The sequence below is a fragment of the Typha latifolia genome, chromosome 5 (assembly GCF_019914945.1).
Source record: "Typha latifolia isolate L0001 chromosome 5, TyphaL0001v2, whole genome shotgun sequence".
Lineage (NCBI taxonomy): Eukaryota > Viridiplantae > Streptophyta > Magnoliopsida > Poales > Typhaceae > Typha > Typha latifolia.
In genome coordinates, this window is record NC_133090.1 from 11,793,572 (window position 1) to 11,814,058 (window position 20,487).

The window sequence follows — 20,487 nt, forward strand, 5'->3', positions numbered from 1 at the left end:
TATGTATGAAAAGTTGCTTCAATGCATTGGCTAACAAGTTTATTATGTGACGTGATGTGCACTAGCTGCAATTGTTATGTCATTCATATATGGTAATGTTGCAGGTATGGTTGTTTATTCAGTAGTTTGCTCAAGATGATTAATGGTTCAGATCCACTTCAAACTTATGCCTTTAGGAGCAGCAGGTAAACAAAATAAATGAAATTATTCTTTTGAAAGAGAGCAGCCTTAATTGTACTCAGATGGTGATTCCTTGGACAATGATTCTTAATTTGATCATGCTAGCAAATTTTCTTTTTCTTCTTTGCATGGCTCTCAAACTCAAAAGAAAGGTTCTCTCAAGAAAAGAAAAGAAAAATTCAAAATTCAAAAGACAGGACAAATACTTTGGAAAGTCAACAACTTTTAATAATTGCTTCTACAAATAAATACATCATACTGCCTTCTTTTCATTTGTATAAACAAATCTTGTCTCCTAAAGTCAAATTAGAAGGTTTGGTTAACTTATTCTTCATGGCGATGACGACTTCTCAAAACGGGTCGGATCCAAACATTGAAATCCAAAGCAGAAGCATTCGGCTTTCATTGATGGATGGGTGAGCAGTTAGTGAATACCAATCCAGAAAACCATTTTTTATTTAGGGGTAGTGGCCCACCATGTGATTCTAGCATCTTATTAATGTAGTGACATGGATTATTATAAATAGAGAAACCCCACCAATTTAAAACATATGTACCAAGTAATCACCAACTGTGATGGCATTGAATTTTCTTTTTTTTTTTCTATAGTAAATATTTATGAGTTTATATAAAGATTTTAGGATTAACACAACATGTGCAGGATAATAAAAATATTATTTATGATAATGAAACACGGAATCTATAGGTGGATTTGGGCAGGATTGAATTGGTCTTCTTGAGATATTTAGATAGGGAAGAGAATGGAGAAAGTAAAGTGTGGCTGAGTTTATTAACAAACTCTGCCTAAATTTCCACTATTTTCCTATGCAGCTTCCTGGCAATCAGCAGCTCAGCTTTAGCCATGGTGGAGAAGATTCTGGCATCAGCCATGGGCTTCCATTAGATCCTGATATCTCTCAGATATCCAATTTCTCTGCTACCTCTCTGCAGCTTAACCAGAGAAATCTCCGTGCTTCAAGATCATTGAAGGTTGCAGCCCAAAAAGTTGCAGGAGTCTTCACAACTTGTTTCATTCCTCACCGTCGCAAATCCGAGGAAAGGAATGATCAAGGCGGAAGAATCGAAGATTTTGATATCTCTACCGCTTCAAGTAAGCTCAATTTTTCATATTTATATGTTGATGCTATGTAGTTGTGCTCTCAAATTAAAGTGCATATATATATGTATCAAACAAACTGGAAGTGAATTCCGTATGTGTAGGAGATTTGTAAGAAGAGAAGGATAAGCTTCAGAATCAATTGTTTTGGGGAGACTTAGATGAAGCTGTTGTCATATTAATATGCTCTTTATTATTTAACATCCACAAGAAGTCTTCTTGCTTGTATGGTTTTGTTCAGTTCTTTGTTGCAGTAGGCTCCAGTTTCATGACAAGGAGTTGACTTCTGTTCTCTTCGAATATCGAAAATTTCAGTATTCTACTCTGCAGATTAATCGATTTTTATCTTTGAATACTTCACAAACATAGCCCTTTATCTATAATATAACTTTTTTTTTAAAACAATCTGCAGCCTCAAAACTATCAACAGTAAGCAGCAATAGCAGCTATAAATTCAGAAATAGAAGTCATGACAGTTCAAGTAGAACACAGCAACAAACAACAGGATTCTCTGCTGCAGAATTATATAAGGCTACTTCAAATTTCAGTGACGAAAACAAAATAGGGCAAGGAGGTTTTGGTACAATCTACAAGGCGAAGCTGAAGGATGGGTCTTGCGTTGCTGTAAAGCGCGCCAAAAAGGTTAGAGTGCGAAGTGTGAACTAATAGATTCTTTTCTCTATGATTTATTTTGATACTAATATTAATGTTAGTATCTTTCACTTGGCAGAACATGCATGACAAACACCTGTCTGCAGAATTCATCAGTGAAGTTCAAACACTTTCAAATGTTGAACATTTAAACTTGGTCAGGTTCCTTGGATGTTTGGAATGTGACGATGAACGATTAATTGTTGTGGAGTATGTCGGAAATGGAACTCTTCGGGAACACTTAGATGGTAAGTCATGGAATTAGCTGATCAAATGAAGGAAGAAAGATAAAATAAATTTGGAAAGAGAGCACTATTTAAACGATCAAAGAATCTGAACATAATGATGGAATGTTATGTTATGCAATGCAGGTTCTCGTGGAGATTCTTTAGAGCTCGCACAACGGCTCAACATTGCGATTGATGTAGCTCATGCTGTCACCTATTTGCATGGATATGCAGGTCATACTCTCCAACTTCAACATAGATAGTCACCATTCTCAAGCTTTACCATTAGATGTCCTAATTGCTAAAAAGATAGTAAATCACTCGATCGCAGAGGAAAATTTCCAAGGAATTGGATTGCCTCAAGGTTGATTTTTCAAAATAAATGATATGGGCTTCTGTGATTTCTTCTTCATAGGCATTGATTGTGTGATTTAAGGACTGTTACTTAAATTACTATAGTGGTTCTATATAACTTTATTAATTGACAACAATAGTACTCCATTAGATTTCTAGTAACCAAAATATTGAGTCCCAAATATATACTGCAAAGTTCAAACCTCAAAGACAATATAGTGTAGAGAAAGTATGTTTCTATATGTAGTCTTAATCAGTTAGAAAGCAAAATTGATAAGACCAGAAGAATCAAATAAGCTTTTGGAGATATATAGAGATCAATTAGCAGGAAGTCTTAATAATCTATCCATAGAAAAAAACTCTCAGAATCATAATACAACTTCTAAACAGAGGTACTCAAAATGCTGAACAAAGTACCATCATAGGAAGGGAAAATAATGGAGCATATCACTGCAAATGTCATAGAATTAGACAAGGTTTTGATGGATGATTATGAACATTTCTGACATTCTTCAGAAGGTTCATTTATTCATCAGTGAGTAAAACACTAAAACACAATAACAAAGTAGATTATTTAACCATCCACGGTATCCGTAGATCGTCAGCAGAGGTTGGGTAGTTTTGCAAAGCGAAAATAAAATTTGGGTGATGCTGCAACATCAAGAGAAAAAAGAAAACCATTTCAGTTTTTGGTGCAAATGATCGCTTTTCAAATCACATTTGCCTGTACACATCGTTGCTTCTCCATAGCCACCCCTCACGGTTATTTTTCGGCAACCCCAAGATTTAAGTATATATTAAATATCCTTAAATGGTTCAGATTTTTAACTTATGCTACAGAAAAATTAATTTAGATGGTATTTAATTTTCTATTTGAACGTATGCATGGCATAGATCACCCCATCATCCACCGAGACATAAAGGCATCGAACATCCTCCTCACGGATGCATTCCGGGCGAAGGTGGCAGACTTCGGGTTCGCCCGGCTCGCGTCCGACGACCCGGAGGTGACCCACGTGTCCACCCAGGTTAAGGGGACCGCCGGGTACGTTGACCCCGAGTACCTCCGCACGTACCAGCTCACCGACAAGAGCGACGTCTACTCCTTCGGCGTCGTCCTCGTCGAGCTCATCACCGGCCGCCGCCCCATCGAGCGCGGCCGTGACCAAAAAGAACGCCTCACGACTCAATGGGTGAGACGTCTCTTCTACCTTATGACAAATATCACAGGGAAATTTACATTTTACAGCATGTATTTTTTATGAATTCATTATTCGCACGCTCTCTTTTTTATATTTAGATTTCAAGCCCTCTCATGTTAATAATTTTCCAATATTTTGATGATGAAGAAGAGAAAGTAGTGGATGATCATAGAACATTGATACTTCTTTGCAGGCCATCCGCAAGTTCAAGGAAGGGGATGCAGTGATCGCGATGGACGCGAGGCTGAGGAGGACGCCGGCGTCGATAGCAGCGGTGGAGAAGATGCTAGGTCTGGCGCAGGAGTGTCTAGCGCCGTCGAGGAGATCGCGGCCGACGATGAAGAAGTGCACCGAGGAGCTTTGGGCAATCCGGAGGGACTACCAGGTGTCAATGGCGGCGGCTGCTGCTGCCGCCGCCACTCCTGATTCCAGGAAAGAAGTAGACGAGAGAATATGGAAGGAGAAGGGTGTTTGAGATTGGCATGTACGTACGTGGAACTGCATGGCATATAAGACTTGCGTCCAATTCAGATTAGACTTTCTAGCATATAAGACTTACGTCCAATACAGAAATCTTCGATCAAAGCTGTATCACAAAAATCGCAACATATATTTGTATGTATAACTTGTGTTGAAATTTGTATAGATCGTGATTTGTTCCACCAAGGTTTGACCACTGGCAGGATGAAAGAATCCAGAATTAGTTATTAAGCCTCAGCAGAAGAGAGAACACGACTACTTATTTGATTTGCAAATCTTACTAAAGAGTAAATATAAAGGCCTTAAGCCGGGCAAACATATAAAAGGAAACTGAATCACATTGATATAAGTTATATAACTCAACTAATCGACCTGAATAGAAATCCTGCAAAACAGAGAATGGTTGCCTGCAGTCTCTTTTGGAGGGAAGTTTAGCCCTCAAATAACCAAAAGACGCATGGAGAGCCAAAATTACATCCTCATTTTTCGACATTACGTGAGAAGAGAAGATTTTTCACATTGCTCAAACTCGAATTCCAAATATTACATGAGATCACAAATCTGTGTTTCGTAAAAACGATGGCAGAGGTGCACCTTCTTGTGGACGGAGAATGACAAGAACCGCAAACATCCCAAGCATGGGCAGGACAACAAGCCATTTCAGTAACTTATAGTAATGGAGATGGAATGTAAGTGAAAACTCATCAGAGAAATACAGTCCGTTCTTGTCAACCATCTCCACTAGCACAGTTCCTGTAGTTCTAACAGAAACAGTTGGAAGCTTGATCCGCTGCTTTCCAGGTTGATTGTAGAGCTTATTGACCACAATACGTCTCTCTCCTTGGTAATTTCCTGGGACTAGCAGAGTTGTCTGAACGCCAACAAAACGAAAAGAAAGATGTTACAAGATCCATTGATGGATCAGTAAAAGAAAAGGAATCACTGAGGAAACAAGAAACGCCTTACAGTAACATTATAAGGCCCTTGGGACCCTGAAGGTATCCTGTACTTGTCCACAATGTCAATTTCCACCCAGAAATGTTTTCCTTCTTCGTCTCGGAAGGCTCTAGATGCATGTGACACATAAATCCCTTCACGGTTATATCGGTATGCAGCATTATTCCTCCCATGGTTTGGGGATCTCCATTCCTAGAAAAAAGAAAGCAACAATTTACGATACTATAAAGCTCCAGACTTCTCACTACTAAAAAAGGACTTCAATCCAACTTACTTGCTATTAAGTTGATCCAGATGGAAACTACCATCAGCATCAATTGTATTATAACAAAAAGCTAAATAAAAATAAAAATAACCTTAAGCGGATGATGTGGCGAGGGTGTGGAAAAGCAAAAGATGTTGCCATTCATTGTAGTAACAATAAGATCGAGGTCATCCCCACCATCAACATTATCAGCCAAGACCATGCTGTATCTGTCAAGCACAGGGACACATCAACCGGTTCAGCATGGAAGCACAATATGTGTATTTATTCATGATTTATTTAAATATGAATATACAACAAAGCTTTCTTAGTTCTGTAGTGGTTCTAACAAAATCAAAGGGAAGCACGTACGAAGTCTCCCCGATGTCAACCACATCTGCACAAGCTGTTGACCCATCTATCAAGTACAGATAGCCATCAAAAGAAGTTGTAACAAGGGTCAGTCCCTTTTGTTTATCACCACGTTTGCTGAGATCAAGTAAGAGAACGCGACTCATGACCCTTCCATGTGTTCGATATGGAAAAGGACGGATAAATGAACCATCCTTTCCACTAAGAACATATATGTTTCCTGATATTGTAGGGACTACGATTTCAGTGTGACCATCTCCATTGACATCACCCACAGTTGGACCCTGGTATCATTTGATAATGTCCATCAGATTTGAAAGCTACTATGCAATATGATCATAATTAGAGATAAAGTAACAATATATAAAGATAATAAATTCCCAAAGGATATTGATGTGTGGTTGCATCTAAAGGCCCACAATAGACGCATTCCACAAAATGAAGTAATGGCTAGATATATGAATTCCATATATAGAGAGAGGCTGATTTAATTGGGAATTAGTGGAAGAAAAAATCCTACTTTGAGGGATTCTCAATAATTTGCCAATTCATGCATATGTCAATACTCAATATTCTATAATGAGAAGCTCAACGTTGATCGAGCATCTCACATGTAGGTCCACCTACTAAGCACTCGATTGCTTATAGATAGATGCCTTTCCTCTATTAACTGCAAGGCTAAAAATGAATCACAAGTGATCCCACCAGAATACACAGATTAGAAAGCATCAGTATTTGTATTTACAGAAGGTGCAGGCTAACACCAATTAAAGATGAAATAAGAGAAAATTGAAGTTCAGATAAGTTCACCAAATAGTGCACCAGCAAAGAGAGTTATGCGCTTTTAAGTTAAAGATGCCACAAGAGAGGAAGACCAAACAGGAAGGAAAGAGGAGAATATTTGAAAGCAATTAAATTTACCAAGATAGCAACATCATTAAATTTACCAAGACAGCAACATCATGTCAACACAATTGGATTTGCTAATTGTGAGCATGACCTGACCACAGCTTACCAAAAAGGGAATTAATCTAGTGCAGATTTGCAAAGTCACCTATAGACAAATGGTAAGTGCAGATAGGCTTGCCTGTGGAATAAGACTCTTAAGATGCACTTCCCAAATTTCGTCTCCTTGTGCAGTCCATGCTACAACATTTCCGTGGGTATCAGTTGTTACTATTTCAACTTTACCATCATCATTAATATCTGCTGCCACAACTGGCGCCTGAATCTCAGCCATCTCAAGTGGGAACTTGTTCCTCACCTTACCTAGTTACAGTGATACATGAGAGACAAATCAAAACTCCAAAGTAGTAAAATAAGTCATATAGCTGACAAATATGTTACTATTAAAAGTTCAAAAATGATCCATTATAAATATCAACATAAAGTCATTCCTCAATTGGGATGTACTGATTGAAAATTTCGTTGATGATAAACTAAATCAGATTGCATATAAAGAATAAGAAGAGGTAGAGATTTTGAACATCCAATTATAATTAAACAAATGTATTATAACGACAGGAGATATTGTCGAAGGAATGTCAGCTAAATATAACAATAAGCATATGTACTGCAACTAGAAAAAGATATAATAGATCACAAATATCTAGGTTCAGTAGAAAAGTGGAGATATGTTACGACGAAGTAAAGAAAATTACCACGATGATCCAGAATATAAAACAAGCCAACTGAAGTTCCAACAAGAATATCCATATTCCCATCGCCATCCAAATCAACAACAGCTGGGGAAGAATATATGTAGGCACGATAGGTTCCAGAATCAATACTCAGGTCGAGATCCGCGGTCCATTTAACTTGTTTGGTATCAAGATTGAAAACTACAATGCCGTTTGCTACATATTTTTCAATATTGATGCCTCCTAACTCCTTCAGATGTTCTTGGTTATCATAATACCTGTTAATTTGTCAACTAGCAAGTTACTAGAGCACATAGAAAGATGTCAAAGACATAAAGAGCAATGAGTATAATCAAACAGCTAATTTCGGAAGGTAAACTATTGTGTTCTATAAGACTTATCATATCAGCACAAAATTACAGTTAGATGAACATATTCAAATGAATTTGATAGCCGAATTGGAAATGAAGTTTAGTCCCTCATAAAGCCATGATCAATTTGTAATCAACATGGAGGCAAGTGATGGACTGTAAAGAGAACATCCTAGTTCATGTATGTATTGTCTAAGGAGGAGAGATGCTAGCCTAGCCTTCTTTTTCGAGAAGGTTGTCTCCAAGACTTACTCTTAACCAAGAGGATGCAAGGGGCAAATGTTACCATTACACCGAGTCACACAGTTACGCCCTATAAGAGATAAAACTTATCCAAAATAAAAATGTGCTTGGTCAACAGCGGTTAATTCAGGCACTTCTGGTAGTATGCTTCATAACTTCAATATGATAACATATAACATGCAGTTTCCTTATCGTTACAACATCAGTTATAGTTCGTGCAGAGTTTCCTATATGTGCGATAAAAATGAGTTCTCATTCTCTAGCAGTCTCTCACAAAATAATCCAGTAAATAGTAACTATGTAGATGTTCTAATGGAAAAGAAAAAACTTACTCACGGTCAAAGAAGTAGGATACAGCCACAACCATCTCTTGTATGCCATCATTGTCTATGTCTGCAATTACCTGATAAAAATGGGAGAAATCAAAATATTAATTATTCTTCTTAACAAGGCTATATGGACTGTGTTACCATGAAAAATAGATGTCACATTACACTTACTGGAGTGCATAGTATGTGTGCATCTATGTTCACATAATCTTCAATTTTCTCGTGTTCCTGTTCTGTCCAGTCTTCATCTCCCCACATGGACTCATCAACATAATCATCATAATCATAATGATACTCATCAGCTAGATCTTCTGCATCCCGTAATAAGTCAAAAGACGAATCAGCATCTCCTTCTAGGATCTCATCATTTTCTACTGTCGCCGTGTGCACCTTACTATCACTGGCATGAGATTCAGAACTGCCCTCATGAGCTCCCTCTTTTTCAGTGTCTTCAAGTAGTCTTCTCTGAGTAAGCTTTGAGTTTTCTGCCAATATACTTCCAGTGGATATGTTACTTGAAGTGGTAATATTTACATTGTTCAGAAACCCATTGTTTTGTCGTTCTTGAGCAGCTTCCTGTTCTCTATCCTCCGGATTAGATGCATTTGTGTTGGAGTGGATATCTCCAACTGTTGATGTATTGCTTTGCCCAGATGTGCTTCCATTCATCCCTGCACAAAAATGCATTGTATGAACGAGCTGTTCATCTATCAAGGTTCTCAATTAATACAAATATGTGCTGCAAGAACCTTATATACAGATATGTAAGAAAAAAGGAAGATAACCAAATGTAACAGGTTTTAGAAAAAGAAACTAAACGCATCCAATTTTTGTACATCATGAAACAAAGATGATCAGAAGAAACCAAAAATTTCTCTACAGAATACAGGCATTGTAAATATAAAATATCTATTTCAGTAACCAACTAATGCAGATGGCAATGTACTTTATATTTTTCTGTGTGAAATAGCCAACCAACCAACTGATAAGCCATAGTATCACTTAGGTAGTTGATGATGTAACTTATTTAACATGAAACTACTCAATTCATGTCATCCTTTACATTCAAGTTTTGTAATATTTATTTACATTGAGAACAAAAATATGAACTGCCTCGTATAGGAGTATACATCCGAACCTACCCAGAAAATACATTCTTTTGCAAGACAAACATGTACATAAATACATAAACATATTACACACACCCGCACAAACACACACACACTTGGGCGTATTCTCTATCATAAAGCCAACTCTTAGATTGATCATTACCCATAGAGGGCTTTCCAGGCAGTATGCGCTTATTGCTTAATAGCTTAGTCAGAAAAAATTAAATAGATCCTAGCATAAATGATAACCATAACAATTGATATACTGACAACATTATTATCACTTACAAGATAAGGAGTCCATAGCAGAAGCTTTCTGACCAACTAAATTATCGTGATCATCCGGAGGAGAATGCTCTGCCAGGTTGGGGTATAGGCCAACATACCAATTTTTAAGAACTTTTCTACGAGGAACCTCTAACTTATCCATCATCAAATAGCCTGAAACCCTATATAACAATTAAACCATAAACTATAATTCCAGAACCATCAAGAAATTATCTAGAACTACTTACCTGAAGAAATTAATCACCCCATTGTAAGTGGCCAGGGCTATTTCTCTTGTACCGTCCTTATCAATATCATACAAAAGTGGGCTAGAATGAACAGTTGATTGATGGAAGGCAGGCCAGCCTGAAAAGAATTGCCATATGAATGTAAAAGGGACAATATACATTCAGCAAGCAACAGAAGCAAAAGGAGGAAATAACAAAAAATATCTTGGTAGCAATGTAATAACATCTGAAACTTAAGCATTATTTAAGAAGTGCAAATAGTTATAATAGATTAGTCAGTACTACTATCAAAGATTCCCTACAACAAATGAAGGTAGTAAAGGGTTTCAAACTACACCAGCTAGTTTATCTCCGTCAGAACCTTCCAGCACTTCCAAGTAATGAACAAATGATGGCACCACTACCTCAAGCTTTCCATCACTAATGCAACAGAGAAAAGAACAATCCATGTCAGTATACTCATCAGAGAAAAAAGGTTCATATTCCCATGAACCGCTGAGCATGGCAAAAGAAAAGAAGACCGAAATGGAAGTTAAATTCATTCAGACAAGATCTAAAATTTTACCAGACAGATTATCTTTAAAATAAAAAAGAACCAAAAAAGTAATGAAGAACAATAGCATAACTCCTTCTATAGCAACCAAAAAAAGTCAGAAGAGGGAACAAAAAGGTTAAATAACAAGTTAATATCAAAATGTACTTCCATAGCACAAGAGACAAACAAAATGAATGTAGAAATATATCCAAATCATAGGTTTATAAAATGGTAACAAATTTGTGGCTATAGTTCTAAAACATACAAGTTGCATATATCCCAACTCCAAGGAATTTTACCTATTGATATCAGCAATGAGAGGAGTAGCATAAATGCTGGAGCTAACTTCAGTCTGCCATCTCAAGTCCACATGCTTTGGGCATTTGCTATTCAACAAAGAGTCTTCATCGCTACAAGAAACGGAAACATACGACCATCTTTTAGGAAATCTTTGTATTCATGCAAGATAAAAACAACCAGATCATTGGTACTATGTAGTATGCACAACTAAACACTGCTTTCGCTGTGGATGCTTGTAATACAGAACAGGCTTTATATCTCAAGGAAAACATATGGGGAAAAAAGTAGGCATATTGTCAAGATATGTCAAAACTAGATAGTAGTAGTGCTTTTAGGTGAAAATAATGTGCACCCTCTCCAAACAAGATAAGAGTGTGCATCTTACATACTTGACACAACTATAATCATGATTTCTATACCAACAGGCTGTGATGTTATAAGCTAATGTCGTTATTGTGCATAACTGCATATACCTAATGTAAGATAAGGTCTATCCTTATGCATCTCCAGATTCCTGTAAACACTTCCTACAAGCTATTTCTCACAAGTCCAATTTTAACTTTCTTTACAAAGTTCAGCATGCCACCTCCCTCTCCCTCCCTAAGCAGCTAAGGCTATTCCTTTTCTTTATTTAGTAGTTAACACTTGGTTTGCAGTTTGCACACTTGTATTTGTTTTCTTAGTAACCAACAGTTTCTTTCATATATATTTCCATAGGGAGTGCGAACTAACAGTTTCATGACTAGTATATTTGAAAAGAACCAAGAGAAATTTAGTGGTCTACCCCTGTGCAAACCTCCTTTCATTTGTTTGAACAAGATGCAGCAATTTTTTTCAAGAAAATAAAAAACACCAACACCATTGACAAAAAGAAATAATACTAATCAGCTAGAGACAACTATTAAACACAGAGGTAACCACCCAAAATGAAACCGTCATTATCAGCTTTGAGCAACACTTCCTTGTACAGGTCTTATATGATAAGATTGACAGATACCAAATTTTATCCATATAGACCAAAACCCAAGATTATCAAGAAAAAACATTGCTAAAGTTACCGTGTGATGGGTTCCATTAGGCCCGACTTCATTCAGTTTTAGTTTTTTGATACAACTTAGACTAGTGCTACTTAATTTGGCCAATTTAGGTTGGCTTTTTAAAAAGAAAAAATAGGGTTAATCTACGTGTGGGAATTGCCACACCAACTCAGTTGGTTGTTGATCATAGTCAATTTCTAGACTAGTAATGGAAAAATGGACTAACGATAGTCATTAAGCTCTTATTTCCTGTTAGATTCAAATGGGCCTATTTGTGTTTCTAATCACTTCCAAACTTGATTATTATTGGGTTTTGGTTTATTTCCTAGTTAAGGACCCGAAAAGATTCACCAAGAGCTAATCTAAGGCTTCACAAGCGATAGAATCATAGATACATGGAATTGAAACCCTAATAGCTGGCCCCACTGTTACTCCACCCCTTACTCTGTTCCACGCGACAAAGAAGCTCTGTCTCTCTCTTCTATATCTCTTCTTCCTATCTCTGTGCCAAAAAGCCCAACTCCTTTCTCCACCTACAAATGTCCTCCACTATTTCAGGATCGTTGCGACAACTCAAGTGTATTTTGCTACCTGAAACTTCGCTTCAAAATATTGTTGCTGTCCTATTAGGAACCGTGACATTGACCTTTCCTGAATATCCTTTTCTATTGAGCCTCAGCCTACTGATTTATTCAACAAAAATTTATCACTACAACAAGTTCGTTTCTTTTCATGTTTGATCAACAAATAAACAACCAAAAAGAGAGGTCCATTAATAAAATTTATCTCATAAGATCATGAGATCTCATCTGGAACTCAAATGACTCCCACGCATGAACAATAACGACGAATTGAGTACTAAATCCAACAATATAAAAATAAATGGGTAGAACTTACAAATTGGGATATCCGAGCAAATCATCGCTCGCTTCGCGCTCCCGGAACTTGTTCGTGTTCTTCACTTCCTCCGGCTTGGAATCGGAGGCACAGATGACCTCCCACGGCGAAGATAGCACAAGCGAGAGGACTAATGCCACAGCGAGAAGGCTCATCGAAGCTTTCATCCAAAGAAACCCTTGTTAGGGTTTAACCCGCCAAGAGGGATCGGAGGGGATTGGGGGGGGTGAAAGAAAGAGAGAGGAACGGCAGGTGACGCGATGGGCGAGGGCGAGCCATCGAAGTCTCGAGCCGAAAAAGAAGAAGCGGATCCGGTTCGGAGCTCCGATATCCGATATGGATTTTAGGATATCTGGACATCCCAAGGCGTTGACTTTGGAAAAGAGACCCGAGCCCAAGCCAAAGCACAAACCTAACGAGCCGCTCGATAAATTAACAAAGGCCTAATTGTACTAAAAACATATAAATACCTCTCTACACATTTAAAAATCTATAATTCTTTAGCTGTTTACCTTTCTATCTAAATTGTTAGAGAGAAATACTACGATTTATTAGCTGATAATATAAAATTAAAAATTCATTCTCCTTCCCTTCTCTCTTTTAATTTTTCACTCTCATCTTCGTATATATTTCGAAGGATGCGAAGGTAGAAGGCATATGATGCCAAATATGTATGGAATTTAGTATTGTTGCTGTTTGTACTGGAAACCATGTGGAGAAGATGTAAAGAAATGAGTTAGGAAAGAAGAGTATAATGCCTTATAAAAAAAAAAGGAGATAATGACAAAATTATTTTAAAAATATTTTTTTAAATTTATATAAGGTAATTTTGTCTATCTAAAAATAACATATTCTTCACGTGCTTGGCATATGAGTTTTAAATTATGAAAAGCTAATAGAGAGATTTAATTGTAGCATTTTAAAAATCTAGAAAAGTACCTGTATATACAATTTATACTTTCTTTTTATTACATATTGATCTAAAGAAATCTCTCAATTTTTAACGGTATAAATTAGAAACGTCAATTGATTATTATACTCTTAATTTTTTTTTAGATTAAGATTAAAATAGTCTAAGAGAGTCTAAAAATATTCGCACAATATTTAACATATGTTCAAATAATATCAAATTGGATAAGATTGTAAAACGAAGGGTTAATCCGAGGAGATAAGAAGACTAGTTTAGTTAGATTTGTTTGAGACTTTTAAATTTAATCTTTATAAATATGTCCTTATGGATTGTATCTTAGATATGTTTGGAATAAAAGATTAATTGGCTTTTGCCCTCACATCTCTCTCAACTATGCCTTCGGCCTCTATATCTCCCTCCTCCTTTACCAACCAACGTCACCTTTTCCTTTGGCACGGTCGCGTCTAGCTTCTAACCCCCCTAGTCCCGTAGGACATGCTTACTTCTCCCCCTTCGTATCTTTATCTTTAACGGTCTCTACCTCCGATAAGATTTTTATCATAGTTGTAGGAATTTAATCATATTAAATATATAACTAAAGAAATAGATATTTTGGATATTTCCATGATTAGGAAGTTAATGTAAGACAGAAAAAGAAGATCTATATGAAATTATTAAGAGTTCAAAGATTCTAAATGTAATTTTTCCAAAATCTTAAACCTGGTCTATGTTTGATGGATCAAATGAAAGCTTGATGCCAGGCATAGAGATGGGTACATGTTAATGTCATAATGTGTATTGTATTTATATTTGGAACCTTATTCAATTGAGTTTATATGTGATCAAGCTCAGGTTGACCCATCTCGAGCCAAGCCCAAGTTGGCTTGATCTTTTTCAGACCATTTTTTTTTAAATTTAACATTAGTTTAATGAAAAATTAATATTAATATTAAGTTTAAATTGTTTATAGTTTTAGGTTTTGTTCTTTTTAAGTCTTTTAGAGATTCTGAAAGTGTTAGCATCTGTATGCATTAAAGTTATTTCTATTTTTACCTGGCTCATCTAGTCCTTGGAAATTTCTGCCGATTTTACTATGTAGATCATAAAAACATAAAATATAAGAAAAAAAATCACTTTAAACCTTACTCAATAACTTATGTTCTATCTCCTTTTTTCTTATAAGACTTACACATATATTATGAGTTGTGTGTAAAACATTAGTCTCAAATTAAAATTTATAATTAAATTTTAACTCCTAAATATTTTTAATTTTTTTAAAAATTAATATAAAATTTAATAAATCTGAGTCGGTTTGAATCTCCATTCCATATATTATACTCGATGCAACGAAATTTGGAATTAGGGCATAGGATTCATAGCTAATGTCCATTACTCTCAACTATATATTAGTGAGCATTAATTAGGCTATATTTTGTGTTAGTAATTGACACAAGGAAGTAGCAATTGATTTGCGCATATCTCGTAGGAATTTAATCATATTGCACAATTATAGATAATTTTATATATGATAGAGGAAACCTCTCTTCAAATTAAATATATGTATATATATATATATATATTATGATTAATTTTTTACTAAAATATATTATAGGAGGATTAGTCTATTTGTGTAGCTATGATTATCTTAGGGACTTATTTATAAATAAATAAGAGTTAATTTATGAAAAATTACTCCCTTATTTCAAAAGTTTCCATAATAAATGGAATCATCACCTACTTCTACGAAGCTTCGTAGTGGCTGCGACAGGTGTCACCGAGGGCCCCACGACCGGACAGGTGTCCCCGGCAGTATGAAAGTGATTTCTGAATCATATGATTGAGCTTCTAGGACTCGTCAAAAGATCACAAAATATCCCATTCCCCTCGGGCAGTTGCAGCGAAATAGCAAAGATTCGATAAGACGAAAGAGTGGCAATATCTAGCATCTCGAGTGCCTGTACTTCACTAAATGGAAGGAGATATAAGGGTTTATTTCGTGGATCGCGTGCTCCTTCCGCGCGATTCGTCATAGTCTTCGATCTCGCCCTCCGGTAATTGATCCTAATCCAAACGCTTTCCATAAATTGAGGGTAATATCTACAGAGTCTGATAAGATTTAGGGGAAAAGAAACATGTTTTCTAAGGATTAAACAAGGCCTCCTGTACTTCTAGATTGATTTTAATTATCGAAGTACGTTTTTGTTGTTGATTTGGGCAGAGTTTATACCTTGTCTGTTAAAGATGAATGAAAAAGGTGTTCTTTTGATGATACTTTTGGGAATTATCATTTTATAAACCTCTGCTTATCAATATTTCTGTCGTGTTAGCAATTTTTGAGTAATAGTCTGCATTCTTTTCTCTTTAGCTGAGAAAAATCGTAGTCTGGATTCATGTCTTTATGCCTTGTTATGGTCCCAACTTCTAAAGTAAGCTTTGCTTAGTGTGAATGAGCAAGGGTATGTTTATTGATTTTATAGGTAGAGAAGCTGAGAAGAGGGATGGTTATCCTACTACGAGATATTCTCGCTCTGTCAAGGAAGTTGGATTGGGGAATTTATCTTAATTCGATGTCAAAACGCTAGTTTGTTTGATTCCATGTCGTCTCTCACTGATAGAATGGAATCGGAGGATTCAAGCAATAGCCTTTTGAGTAGAAGACCTTCTGGTATGATATCTTTCTTCATTCTTATGCCCACCTAATATTTTTGTTTGTCCTACTTGTGTAAGCTTGCGGTGTGTTTATGCAAAATATCACATCAATTTGAAAATTATCTCTGTTTTTCTATTAATTTTTGGAAAACTTCTATGTGAAAATTTGCATTTCCAATGGAACCGGGCTCCACATTTCTTAATGTCTATTTCCGATCAACCGCTTCCATCCAATTCACCTGGTTGTATGTGCCCAAACTAACTCCTTATGTTAAGAGTTAAGACCTATCAACTCCGTGAGCAACAAGGTATCAATGCATTGTTATATTCTTTTTTCTGGTGTAGATATGAATATACCTTGAAAAAAATACTTATCGTGTTCTCAAGAGCAATCTGTCACACTGCTGTCATCATGGAAAGCAGAACCGATTTAAAAGATCAATCTCACTCTTTCTATACTGTCATAGAGCTCAGAGAATTAGTCAAAGATGAGAGTAAGTCAGTTTTCAACTGCTCAAGCAATTATAGATTGCTTGGTATTGACTATAAAATATGTGAATTGCAGTAATAGGATTGCAGAAATAAAGAAATGACGTGCATATATTAAGCTGATTAGAAATTAGCTGGATTAGATTAAAACTTGTTGATAATGTTGTGAAATCCAATTCCCTGCTAGATTAGATTTTTTTTTTTAAATTTGATGCAAGTATATAAGATAGTTTAAGTTAAATATGTTTTTGAAGGGTCTTACAACCCTTCTAGTTATATCGCTAACGTTCTTTTAAAGTGTTGGACCAGGAATCATAACACCATAATGGATGTGAATTTTCTCTGGTATAATAAATAGGAAGTCTTGGTTCCAATCTAAAGAGTGATACATATCCTAAAGATACTATGATGGGCTATTAGGTTACTGAAATTGTCATGCAATATTCTTGCAACAGTCGTTAGTCATAAAGTATTAATTATCCTTCTTGTGTGTAACTTTGTGCAGAAATGGGAAGCACTTATATGATGGAATCTGGTATCTTTATGTCATCATTTGCTGCAACCATCTTCATTACTGCACTGGTGACAGTTGGGATTCTATTTCTTACTTTGCTAGTTGCACTAACTGTTATGTTAGAGTCATGTCAGACTACGCATGCTGGGGTCGTTGAGCAAGCTAGAGAAAGCGATGTCTATAACTATTGCAAACTTTTTGCTTTTCATGCTGAGCTTAACAATTTTGAAGAGGATGAAACTCCCTCAATCTGCAAGCAACCTATATTTCAACATATTTATGAACATCGTTTCTTGCAAGATTTGAATTTTACAGTGCAGCTGGTAGAGATCTACTTCAGTGCATTGAAACCAGATGATGATGGTTTAGATGTAATCTTGATGGATGTAGATGATATGTTCCTATCAGAAACGACCACCTACACCAATTCCGGACAGCAGAGGTTTGTGATCCTACACCTTGCAAACTACTTCTAATACAATCATCATTTTTGTCTGTTCCTCAAATATGAACTTTATGTCAGGAGTACGCAGGTTGAGAGCTTGAAACATATCACTCATATGACTATTTTAAGGTTGTTCAAGAAACTCCAAGCCAGTGGATGGCATATAAGTTTATTTTCAAGGAAGCCTTTAAAGAATAGGAACGCCACTGTGGATAGCCTCAAGTCTGCAGGTTATAATGAATGGTCTTCATTGATCATGAGGTATTTACTCACTCTGTTGTAGAGATCTGGATATTATTAGGAATTTATTAACAGATAAATCTTACTGGAATTTTATCCTATAGTGGTTCCATGGTTTTTACTTTTTATATGGACTTTAACTGTTTTTTACATGGACTTTAACTGCAGAACTGATGATGAACTTCACCTGGAGAATTGGGAATTCATCTCTGGTAGAAGAGTCCAATTGCAAAATCAGGGATTTCGAATTATGAGTATGATTAGCAGTCAAATGGATGCTCTGCAAGGTCCATGCTTAGGAAAACGTAATTTCAAGCTCATTAGTCCGATATTGTATGGGGTTTAGCATCCGGAAACCAAGAGTTCTGACAAATGAAGCAAGAAAAAACTGCAGAAGGTATGCGAGGAACTCTCGAACACGATGATGCAAGTATCTTTTACGTCAATCATATTTTATACTCCCAAATATTTATCTCGTGACGGAGAGTTTATTCTTGGGTATAAACCCTGATATGGAAGCAAGGCCATGAAATGGGTACACATTGTTTAAGAAAAGTGGCCGCTATGTATCAGTTTAGCCCCCCAATTCTATTCAGTTACGCTTATTTCTGATGTATCTTCTACATTACTCTATAGAATCAGATGCAAATAATGCGTGGATATTTTGAACGGGAGATTGCTGTGGCCACGAGACTTGGATGGTTAGTGAAGGAAACCTGATTCAAAATCCTTCAATTGGGTACTGTGGCATTTGCATTCATTGAGAGGGGATGGAGCAATTATGCCGGTAGTACTGCGAGAGGCACAAATTATGTTATGTAGAAAAGAGGGAAAAATAAACCTTTTGGCTTAAGTCTTCAGAAAGAAGAAAAAAAAAAAGGAAAATCTTGTAAAGCAAGAGACGAATTTGTTCATGAAGCAATTAGCAGACACTTCTGTGCTGATCTGGGGGCGTACATACACATTGAAAAAGTGACTGCAGAGCCTGAAGATTTTTTGGCTAGACGTGGTGTGTCGATATCTTGATCTTTCTTTCTGAGCTTTGTTATATGATCAGCATGAGAGTCAGAAAAAAAAAAAATAATCTTGATAGATTTGTTAACATTTCTAAACAGTCCCGCTTATAATTGCGCGCAATTATAGTGATATTTAGTGAGTTTTTTTATTATTTTAAGTATGCTTATAATTGTTTTAAATGTTTAATTTATTTTGAATATTAAATATAATATTAGAGTGTGTCTGATAATTTTTGACCATTTTTTTTTTCTGAAAGAAAATCTTTAGACTTATCAATATCATTTATTTCAATCAATCGATTACAACTTATACATAAAAGAGGAAATAGGACAAGAGCCCTAAGAATAAACTTCATAATTGGCTGCAATACAGATTGAACAACGGTAAACGAAAGTATCAAAATAAGCACTCAAACACAATAGAAATAGAGGAGATAGACCAATGCTTCAGAAGCAAGCCTTTCGCTTGGCCAATGGACAGCACTACAAGAATATAGGCATGCCGGCGATTCCAGTGAATTTAATGAAACACCTAAAGACCCATTTGAGTAGACTTTGTGAATTCAAGAACTAGAAAAAACAAACAAAGAAGAAAGAAGACAAACTGGGAGCGGGGAGAGAGCAAAGATTTGTATGTTATATCCTATTACATCATAGAGATAATTCTCAAAAATAGATAGCTCAAGATAGGATGAGGCATGGCAAATCCTTGTAACCGACGGAGCGCGACGAGGCGAGGCGCGACGAAGGAGGTCACAAGGTGCGGGAGGGTCGAGACTGGGACCGGCGACCGGTGCAGATGCGTAGAGAACGGGATTAGGCGAGTACCACAGACTTGGCCAAGACAGTGTTGACGGACAGCGGCAATGCAGATGAGAGAAAAGATATGAGATGAGTGGTAGCAGGGGAGAAAGAGGGACTAGAGAACCCAGTAGGAGGAGAATTAGGGGAAGTGTAATCAGATTTATTTTAAAAAGTATACAGGCGACACTTCATAAATCAGAGTGGCGCAGCGGAAGCGTGGTGGGCCCATAACCCACAGGTCCCAGGATCGAAACCTGGCTCTGATAAGAGAAGTCTTCCAATATAATATAATTTTTTAAAAAATATATTATGGATAGATTATGGGCCCATCTCCAAAGGGAGGAAGGAAACCTTCTGTTGTAGGATAGATTAAGAATGGTATTTCTCCATGGATGATAGCACGCACGATGCATGACTTGCTCTAATTAACTTCTACACATGATAATAATACAATTAAAGTGTGCATTCGCGATTTAGGACAATATCACCCCTTTCTCTTCTAGACCAAAGAGAAACTTACTTTTATCAATGATTCTCATAGCTATAAGAATCATTGATCTGAACGGAGAAAAGAAAAATAATTTCTAGATAGCAAACTCAAATGCCAAATGGAAAATTTAATAACCAAATCACCAGCACAAAGGAAAAGCCTTTTGGTGC

General features: G+C 36.4%; 3 protein-coding genes and 1 non-coding gene across 8 annotated transcripts; 3 read left to right on the forward strand and 1 right to left on the reverse strand.

Moving 5' to 3' along the window:
* Positions 1-749: 749 nt before the first annotated feature.
* Positions 750-4,397, forward strand: LOC140788773 (calmodulin-binding receptor-like cytoplasmic kinase 2). The gene is made up of 6 exons (XM_073138219.1): positions 750-1,291; positions 1,710-1,939; positions 2,028-2,196; positions 2,320-2,409; positions 3,424-3,722; positions 3,925-4,397. The coding sequence occupies exons 1-6, from the start codon at positions 1,006-1,008 to the stop codon at positions 4,204-4,206; spliced, it is 1,356 nt and encodes a 451-aa protein (XP_072994320.1). The 5' UTR covers positions 750-1,005; the 3' UTR covers positions 4,207-4,397.
* A 134-nt stretch (positions 4,398-4,531) lies between these two features.
* On the reverse strand, positions 4,532-13,068 carry LOC140788772 (protein DEFECTIVE IN EXINE FORMATION 1-like). 2 transcript variants are annotated; one of them, XM_073138217.1, is made up of 13 exons: positions 12,761-13,068; positions 10,826-10,936; positions 10,329-10,411; positions 9,992-10,109; positions 9,765-9,925; positions 8,539-9,038; positions 8,371-8,441; positions 7,446-7,702; positions 6,872-7,053; positions 5,785-6,068; positions 5,525-5,642; positions 5,178-5,360; positions 4,532-5,082 (listed from the first exon to the last, which is right to left on the reverse strand). In XM_073138217.1, the coding sequence occupies exons 1-13, from the start codon at positions 12,925-12,927 to the stop codon at positions 4,765-4,767; spliced, it is 2,553 nt and encodes an 850-aa protein (XP_072994318.1). In that variant the 5' UTR covers positions 12,928-13,068; the 3' UTR covers positions 4,532-4,764. The 2 variants fall into 2 exon arrangements, with proteins under 2 accessions (XP_072994318.1, XP_072994319.1); XM_073138218.1 differs by having other exon boundaries at positions 9,765-9,917; positions 12,761-13,029.
* Positions 13,069-15,509: 2,441 nt separating this feature from the next.
* On the forward strand, positions 15,510-19,175 carry LOC140788774 (uncharacterized protein At2g39920). 4 transcript variants are annotated; one of them, XR_012109091.1, is made up of 6 exons: positions 15,517-15,721; positions 16,148-16,335; positions 17,314-17,764; positions 17,846-18,028; positions 18,176-18,404; positions 18,644-19,175. XR_012109091.1 is itself a non-coding variant. In XM_073138221.1 (5 exons), exons 2-5 carry the CDS (start codon positions 16,266-16,268, stop codon positions 18,351-18,353), a joined length of 882 nt encoding a protein of 293 aa, XP_072994322.1. In that variant the 5' UTR covers positions 15,510-15,721; positions 16,148-16,265; the 3' UTR covers positions 18,354-18,681. The 4 variants fall into 4 exon arrangements, 2 of the variants coding, with proteins under 2 accessions (XP_072994322.1, XP_072994323.1); XR_012109092.1 differs by lacking the exon at positions 15,517-15,721 and adding an exon at positions 15,782-15,924; XM_073138221.1 differs by having other exon boundaries at positions 15,510-15,721; positions 18,176-18,681.
* An 846-nt stretch (positions 19,176-20,021) lies between these two features.
* On the forward strand, positions 20,022-20,093 carry TRNAM-CAU (transfer RNA methionine (anticodon CAU)). Its single transcript has one exon. It is a non-coding gene; the product is annotated as a tRNA-Met (tRNA).
* Positions 20,094-20,487: the final 394 nt, after the last annotated feature.

Coding starts and splice junctions, on each gene's coding strand:
- LOC140788774 (XM_073138221.1), top strand. CDS start 16,266: ATGTCGTCTCTCACTGATAGAATGGAATCGGAGGATTCAAGCAATAGC. Junction 16,336..17,313: donor TTTGAGTAGAAGACCTTCTG/GTATGATATCTT, acceptor AACTTTGTGCAG/AAATGGGAAGCACTTATATG. Junction 18,029..18,175: donor TGGTCTTCATTGATCATGAG/GTATTTACTCAC, acceptor CTTTAACTGCAG/AACTGATGATGAACTTCACC.
- LOC140788772 (XM_073138217.1), bottom strand. CDS start 12,927: ATGAAAGCTTCGATGAGCCTTCTCGCTGTGGCATTAGTCCTCTCGCTT. Junction 10,412..10,825: donor CTCATTGCTGATATCAATAG/GTAAAATTCCTT, acceptor CTGTTGCATTAG/TGATGGAAAGCTTGAGGTAG. Junction 9,039..9,764: donor TGCTATGGACTCCTTATCTT/GTAAGTGATAAT, acceptor ATTTTTGTGCAG/GGATGAATGGAAGCACATCT.
- LOC140788773 (XM_073138219.1), top strand. CDS start 1,006: ATGCAGCTTCCTGGCAATCAGCAGCTCAGCTTTAGCCATGGTGGAGAA. Junction 1,940..2,027: donor CTGTAAAGCGCGCCAAAAAG/GTTAGAGTGCGA, acceptor TTCACTTGGCAG/AACATGCATGACAAACACCT. Junction 2,197..2,319: donor TCTTCGGGAACACTTAGATG/GTAAGTCATGGA, acceptor TATGCAATGCAG/GTTCTCGTGGAGATTCTTTA.